Below are 8,580 nucleotides of genomic sequence, written 5' to 3' on the forward strand. Positions count from 1 at the left end.
AGATTGGGAGCGCGCTTTACGCATGGACATGGTTCTAGTAGGTTTCTACACTGCTACGGTTCATTTGGTTCCGTTGTAAGTTGTAACCTCTGTGTATTATGTAGGCTACAGGCTACAGGGGTAGTGAAAATGTGAAACTGTTTCTTGCGTGAATATAGGGGTGTCTATCGACAAAAGCCAACATCATGAAGTTGCGGATCTGCCTCGTGCTGTCTCTGTTCTCTCCGCTTTGCCTCGCTATTATCCCAGGTAAGATAACTGACTGCTTGCGGTCAACATCCATCTGTGTTCCACGGAATTTCTCTCATACAAACTTAAACCTTGAAGAGACTGACTGGCGATAAGGCAACAGCACTCTGAAATCACAGTATAATAATGTCTATTATTAATTTCTTGATGGAGGTTTAGAGATGTGTACATGCATTCTCGCATTATATCCACCTTAATAACTGTTATCAAGGTGCACGTTAAACCTGGCTATTGCGTAATCAGTCCCGTGGGATAATGTATCCAGAGACGTGCATGCGCGCTCCCCGTTTTTGCTGACCAGCATGGTTCTGCTGACAGAACAAAGAGGGGCAGGTGTTGGATGTCATGGCTCCAGCTGTCAGCATCCAACCTTCCTCTCACTCAGACCCACATTTAGGCTCATCAATGTCATCATGAGCACTGGTGGCCAACTCAGAGATAATAAACCGCTCATTATTTATTTTAGACTAACATCAACAGTGTCTTGGGCCAGTTGCTGTATAAGTTTGGTGACCCCCCCCCCCCCAGCACACACACACACACACACACACACACACACACACACACACACACACACACACACATAATAACAAAATAACATCATCAGTGCATGGCTTTGAATGCACTGATGATGTTTGAAGTTCACATGAATGTAAACAACAGAAAACAACAAACATGGACACATTCACAGAGAACATATCAGGCTAGGTCTTCCATCTGCCATATTACCAACACTGGGACGATTATGGATAGACCTGTAGGTACTACAGGATGTGTTCCAAATAGAGCGACTGCCTATAATGCAGGAGATTGAGCAGTATTTTGCGAGCTGCTTTGCTTTACACTTGGACAACCTCATAATGCTCAAGCCCCTGTGGGCATGGTGGCCACAAAACTGTTACTTTTCAGGGTTCAAATTCTGCAAGCTTGTGGATTTGCTATTTTGATGCTTTTGTGTGACGCTGTATACTATGATCAAGTAGGGCATTCATTTATGGGGGAAAAACACAACATGTGGAGATAAGAGATTTCTGCCTGACAGCAACGGTATGCTGACTTCCCCCATGTCTGACATATGAGCCATTTCTTGTTAGTGTCACAGAGTCTAGCTGTCATTTCAAAGACAGGCCACCTGAGGATGAAGGACTCCAACGTGTCTTTCTAGAATATAAGCCATTGTATCCCACACTGGTCACTTCCCATCCATTGCCCATCATCATTGTGACCTTAGTTTCACGTAGCCAGACAACTATTCCATGATGCGTGCGTGCGTGCATGTAGTACTGTACCCACCAACCCTAATTGCTATCCACATGATATTGAACAATTAGCCCTGCATAGCTCAACATAGTTTTTGCATTCTGACACTCAAAGACCCCCTTTCCACCGGTTGGTTCCCAATTGGAACCGGTTCAGTTATTTTTGGTTCTTAGTCCATGAGCCAGAGCTCCAAAATTGGTGGGAAAAACTAGACCTATATTAAATTGTTTATAGGATCAATACAAGTAAATGAATACATGATAACCCTTCCACAGTAGTAGCTTTTCCATATTTTCGATTATTTTGCACATTTTCCTATGCCTCATTCGCATATTTAAAAATGTAAAATTTGTAATACAATAAATCATTGTCTTCGTGTAAGTACTCAATTGGGGAAGTTTCATGGTGATAACAATCTAATATAGGTATGGTTTTGCCCACTCAACTGGACAACTGGACTAAGATCCAAAAAAAACTGAACCAGTTCCCATTGGGAACCAACCGGTGGAAAAGGGGCCAAAGTGCCTTGAGGATAAGATTAGGATAAAATCGTGAGTTCTGCAGGAATTTGAAAATTGCTATTTGTCGAGAGCCCTGGTCTCTCTTCCTCCCTCTCTTCCTCACTTTCTCCCTTGCTTACTCTGTCCTTGCAGCTCCAGGGGAGTTTGTGTCCCTGGCGGAGATGGAGGACGCCCTGTTGAGGAACCTGTTCCAGGGCTACCAGCGCTGGGTCAGACCCATCCAACGTGCCAATGACACCATCAGAGTGCGATTTGGACTTAAGATCTCACAGCTGGTCGATGTGGTGAGGACACAGACACACATGGCATGAATTCATTTCCATAGTACTCCTAAGATACGATACAATGTCATGAGGAAAACTTGAGAGAATATCAGTTTCCAGGACAGATATATATATATATATATATATACATATTAAAAAAAGGTTATACGTTTAACCACTTAAACCTCATCCCTATTCTGGGGGGAACATTCACTAAAAAATGCCGATCTAAAAGCTGTGAGCTTGTAGATGTGCTATATTTGGTGAAGAGACTTGGTGTACTGTAGACTGAAAAAGAATGCACCAAGTAACCATGGATGCAAGTGACATTGATAAATTACAAATATTATCAAAGTATTCTGAGGCACCCCTGGACTTGCCACAGCACCCACTTTGAGAAACCCTGCTCTATATGGCCAATATGGACCCGTAAGGTTCCATTTCGTTCCATTTGTACACTTGTCAGTGTTACAAACCCATAAGTGTCCATTTGGTTCCTAACTATCCAATCATTCAATCAATCACATAACCAGGGACCCCCTAGAATCCCCCTCGCGGACCCTGGACCCCACGTTGAAAACCAATGCTTCAAACCACAGAGACTCACAGCAAATTGTGTTATTTTCTTTTTTTATGCAGGGTTCTGAAATAGATCCCTTTTTATCACCTCACAGGGGCATGTCTTTAATATTTCAAAGTATCTGTTAAGATGGTTCAGGTGTTTGAGAAGAGAAAGCACAGGATGCTAATGGAATAGTCACTCTTCGTGCCTGAAATATTGATATTACAAGCTAGCTTACGGAAGTTGAAATTCAAGTCTTAAGTTTAATGCATGCATGCTGTGCGCAGTGTGCTGTATTTGGATGTAGGAAGAGAAAGAGTGCATTGTCTTTATGGCTCCGCAGGATTGTGTGTGTGTGTGTGTGTGTGTGTGTGTGTGTGTGTGTGTGAGAGAGAAAGAGAGAGAGCAGTATCCATCTCCCCTCATGGTTCTCCATGGCTGCTGTGCGGCTTCCGTATTAGATTATGGTTCACCTCTGCTTTGTGTGATCACCACGACATCCAACTCAGGCCGACAGCTGAGGCCGAGGCCAAATGACGCTTACAACTCACTCACTTACTGTCCCTCTGCTCACCTCACAATGATGTCTCTATCCCTTCACTCACTCTGTCCCTCTGCTCACCTCACAATGATGTCTCTATCCTTTCACTCACTCTGTCCCTCTGCTCACCTCACAATGATGTCTATCCCTTCACTCACTCTGTCCCTCTGCTCACCTCACAATGATGTCTATCCCTTCACTCACTCTGTCCCTCTGCTCACCTCACAATGATGTCTATCCCTTCACTCACTCTGTCCCTCTGCTCACCTCACAATGATGTCTCTATCCCTTCACTCACTGTCCCTCTGCTCACCTCACAATGATGTCTCTATCCTTTCACTCACTCTGTCCCTCTGCTCACCTCACAATGATGTCTCTATCCCTCACTCACTGTCCCTCTGCTCACCTCACAATGATGTCTATCCCTTCACTCACTCTGTCCCTCTGCTCACCTCACAATGATGTCTATCCCTTCACTCACTCTGTCCCTCTGCTCACCTCACAATGATGTCTCTATCTCTTCACTCACTCTGTCCCTCTGCTCACCTCACAATGATGTCTCTATCTCTTCACTCACTCTGTCCCTCTGCTCACCTCACAATGATGTCTCTATCCCTTGCTGAGTACATCCGTGTTCATCTGGGTCATTTTGTCTTCTGTCTGCCTATGGGCGAGCAGTACCAATTTCACTACTGTATGTATTTGCCTGTCTGACTATCTCTATCTGTCTTGTCTCCGTCTGACCTATAGTAACCTTTACCCCGTCTCTGGTGGAAATAAACCTCTGTTTTCCATCACTCTATAATTATAGATGGCCAGCTTGAACCAATCACTGTGTATGCTGTACTATCCACTAGCATTCTATAATTATAGATGGCCAGCTTGAACCCATGCTGTACTATATCCACTTATTGTAAACAAAGGACCTGCCTTGATATTGCAATTCAACAGGCCAGGAAGAGATATTGCAGAAAATCGAATGAGAGTGAACCCAATACCACTGAGGAAGAGGAAATGATGTCCTACCACTAGTACCACAGACTACATGCAATTTCAATCAAGCTACAGTATATGTCCATAATTGTCTCTAACCTTACTGTACCTTGTGTGCGCCCCCTCCCCTTCTCTTTAGGATGAGAAGAATCAGCTGATGACTACCAATGTGTGGCTGTGGCAGGTACGTAAGACACCCAAAAACATATTTTGCTATAGAGCAAGGATGTCTATTTGTTTTTTGTTTTTGTTTTTTTCCCAAAGGGTGCCATAATCTAAAATACGACTGCATCTCCTGTCACACTGTACTTTTGGACGATAACAAGTACATACAAATGCATCGCATAACAATGTTCTATTCTTTTGTTGAAAGTGTAGCCAATTTTTGTTCAGTGCTGATGAGCAGTGCCATGAACAAAGCAAAACATAAGTCAGCCTTTTTCCTTTTCCACTTGTATGCGATTATATATTGTGATTATATTTGCAGTCCAATACATTGCATTGCATTTTGTTCAAATAACTAAGTGTGAAAAGATCTCTACAAAATGAGATAAGAAATAGCCATTCTTTCACACCTTGAGAAGTTGAGAATGAACCACACGAGGAACAAGTAGTTGGTTATCCTAACATCCTTGTCATAATTATGCTGATATTTATTCAGTGGATGGGAATGGTATTTATTTGCTTTTATTTTAATTTAATTGATTCATAAGGTATCATTTTATAAAATCTAATCCTAATCAAATGGATACTATGTTTACCTTCACCAGGAATGGATTGATAACAAGCTGCGATGGAACCCGGAGGAGTATGGTGGAATTACCAACATCAGAGTTCCTTCTGAAACCATCTGGCTTCCAGACATAGTCCTCTATGAGAAGTAAGAATCATCCTGTAATGTAATAATTGTCTGGAATGCACTCAAATTATTTGACTGATGATAATGATCAAATGATTGGAGGAATGACATTACTGTGACTTATGATGCTCCTTTCTTAAGCGCTGATGGTCGTTTTGAGGGCTCCCTGATGACTAAAGCCATTGTCAAGTACAATGGGGTAATCACCTGGACACCACCTGCTAGCTACAAGTCTGCCTGCACCATGGACGTTACGTTCTTCCCCTTTGACCGCCAGAACTGCTCCATGAAATTTGGCTCCTGGACCTACGATGGTAACATGGTGGACCTGGTTCTAATGGGCATCCAGGTGGACCGGAAGGACTTCTTCGACAACGGGGAATGGGAAATCCTCAGCGCAACTGGAGCCAAGGGGATCCGGAGGGATGGCTTGTATTCATACCCATTCCTCACCTACTCATTCATCCTAAAGAGGCTCCCCTTGTTCTACACACTCTTCCTCATCATCCCGTGTTTGGGTTTGTCGTTTCTCACCGTCTTGGTGTTCTACCTCCCCTCGGATGAGGGAGAGAAGTTGTCACTCTCTACCTCTGTCCTGGTGTCACTCACTGTGTTCCTCCTCGTCATAGAGGAGATCATCCCTTCTTCCTCCAAGGTCATCCCCCTGATCGGAGAGTACCTGCTCTTCATCATGATCTTCGTCACTCTCTCCATCATCGTTACCGTCTTCGTCATTAATGTGCACCACCGCTCCTCAACCACCTACCACCCCATGTCCCCTTGGGTCCGAAACCTCTTCCTCCAGAAGCTTCCGAAAATGCTCTGCATGCGAGGTCACATCGACCGTTACCACTACCCTGAGCTGGCTCCTGAGAGTCCTGAGGCAAAGCCTCGGTCCTGGAGTCACAGCAGAGGAAGCCAGAGAGGCAGCAATGGGCAGGCTACCTCCGAGGGGAAGGACGATGAAACCTGGGCTACCATGATGGAGAAAGCAACCTATTCCGTTCGCTACATCAGCAGACACATTCGCAAAGAGCACTTCATTCGTGAGGTTTGTTGCCCATGCAAGGATCGATGGAATGTTGTATAATGTTAGAATGAGAGATCAGACGTGATGCAAATCAACTATTACAATGAAATGCTATTGAAACTTTGATTGACTGAATACTTTATTAGACAAAGATGTAAACAGCACAGATGTACAGTAACACACATACAATATTAACATTAATATAATTCATGCTAATAATTACATAGGAGGAAAGGGGTAGAAGTAAAAACGGTGGAGGCAAGTGTCCCCTCATATCAGGAAGATTTTATATCCCCTTGATATGAGGTGGACATAGTGGACATACTGAATTTGCATTGTGTATAAATAATTTATTCATAATAATCTATCTATTAAAATAGTGACATGCTTGGACACATATGGCTACATATGGACAAACATCCACTTACAAGGATGTAATCTAAAAGCAGAATTACATGCTGTAAATTCATTAGTTTAGCTTGTGATTTTAGCTCTCATACATACCATCTATATATTAAGTATTTTCCCTAACATTTCTTCCAGGTGGTACAGGATTGGAAGTTTGTGGCCCAGGTGTTGGACAGGATCTTCCTGTGGGCTTTCATCAGTGTGGCAGTACTTGGTACCATCCTTATCTTTACCCCAGCTCTACAGATGTTCTTCAAAGTCCCTCCTACAACCACCATTGAAGAAGGTGGATCACCTTCTAACTAGTGGTCCCTTGTGTTTATTTAACCTTTTTTGACCAGGAAACCAGGATCTCCACTCGAGATTCTAAGAGTCTATTTTATGAGGGAGACCCACCAAGATAAGCACATACTGTAGCCCACCACCTCCCCATATGCAGATGAATACAGTAGCTCCTTTAGCCACTCAGGAACCTGAAAGTGCAGAATTGTTTATATATGTTGACCATTTGTATTATAATTGGTGCTACCTTTCAAATTCTACATGAGCTAAGTGTGAATAAAAATGGCTCTCACAAATACACATCATTAAGGTATTCCTTCATCACTTAAAATGAACTGCATAGATACAAAGATAGATAAGATAAGATAAGATAGATACAAATGATGTCACAAACAATGCAAAGAGTAAGGAGAGGTTGTTTGATATTGGTCATCAGACATACATTAATGCACTAGTTATCACACCACAACCAGAAGCACAATCTATAAAACAGTAATTCAACCTGTGGGCCGGGGCCGTGGGGCGTCTGGCCTCTAAATTGGCAAAACACAGTTTCTAAAGATAATATAACAAAGTAATGGTATTAATTTATTTAAAACCTTGAAAAGTGAGTTTTCATTGTGATACTATTAATGCTAATCGCTAAATAGGAACTTAAAATATAGCCTACTACGTTAGTTCCATTGGTCCAAGCTGGAACACAATCAATAAGATCAATAAGATAAACATGCTGTGGAAATGCACGTGGCCCACGCATCTGACCTCTTAACAGGGCAGCCGATTAGGCAAAGTTTTATTTAGTTTTAGTAGTCTTTTGAGATCTTCGAGTGGGCCCTGATCCAGAGGTTGCAGAACCACTGATCTAAGACATTATGATTATACTGTATATATGGCAGGTGAAAAAGGGAAGGCAATTGAATTTGCTTGGAACCAGCAACAGCTAAACTACCTTATATTATTGATTATTTGACGTCACAACAGATGTACAGTATGCATCATGACACACAGCATTAAAGACTTACTATTAGCCTGAGTTAGTGGGATGGCAGCATTTATTTAAGGTCACTGATTGGTCGATCTTATTTGTGGAGTTGTGTCTGGGGATCTCATTACAGCGCTATGTTGTTCCTTGACTGTTGACTTTTTCTCCTTTGTTGAAAATGGTTCTTGTCTATTTCAGTAAATTTACAACCTTGAATACAACACAAATTCAGTAGCTTTGGATGCTCCACACAGATAATTGTTTCAACCAGCTTGATGTCAGTGAGTGTAGTGAAATCTTGCAAATAGTAAAAACGACTGTTTTACCGTAATAATTGATTATTCCATGATTGGTGAAATTTTACATTATATGGACCACGCAAACCCCAATTGTTTTGTTGAAGCGCTCACACAAATAAATGTCTTTGCAATACTTTATATTGTATTTGTCATCTTTAATGTAGGCCTACAGTATGTACAGTATACCATCTACCTCTATTTAGTCTGTAGGATTATGTGTTTGCAAATGCATGTTGATAATATTCACACAGTGGGGATATTGCTCTTACTTATAGCCTACTTCTGAATAATAATGTGCGAATAAGAATATGAATACATTTAAATCTAAAAG

The 8,580-nt window shown here is 42.1% G+C and overlaps 1 protein-coding gene across 1 annotated transcript; it reads left to right on the plus strand.

Moving 5' to 3' along the window:
• Nucleotides 1-205: 205 nt before the first annotated feature.
• Nucleotides 206-6,992, plus strand: LOC310873762 (neuronal acetylcholine receptor subunit non-alpha-2-like; the record flags this gene model as incomplete). The annotated part of the gene is made up of 6 exons (XM_083786315.1): nt 206-249; nt 2,163-2,314; nt 4,529-4,573; nt 5,160-5,269; nt 5,390-6,299; nt 6,822-6,992. Exons 2-6 carry the CDS (start codon nt 2,192-2,194, stop codon nt 6,990-6,992), a joined length of 1,359 nt encoding a protein of 452 aa, XP_083642441.1. The 5' UTR covers nt 206-249; nt 2,163-2,191.
• Nucleotides 6,993-8,580: the final 1,588 nt, after the last annotated feature.

This window comes from Protomyctophum parallelum (genome assembly GCF_964188405.1).
Source record: "Protomyctophum parallelum genome assembly, chromosome: 16".
Classification (NCBI taxonomy): domain Eukaryota; kingdom Metazoa; phylum Chordata; class Actinopteri; order Myctophiformes; family Myctophidae; genus Protomyctophum; species Protomyctophum parallelum.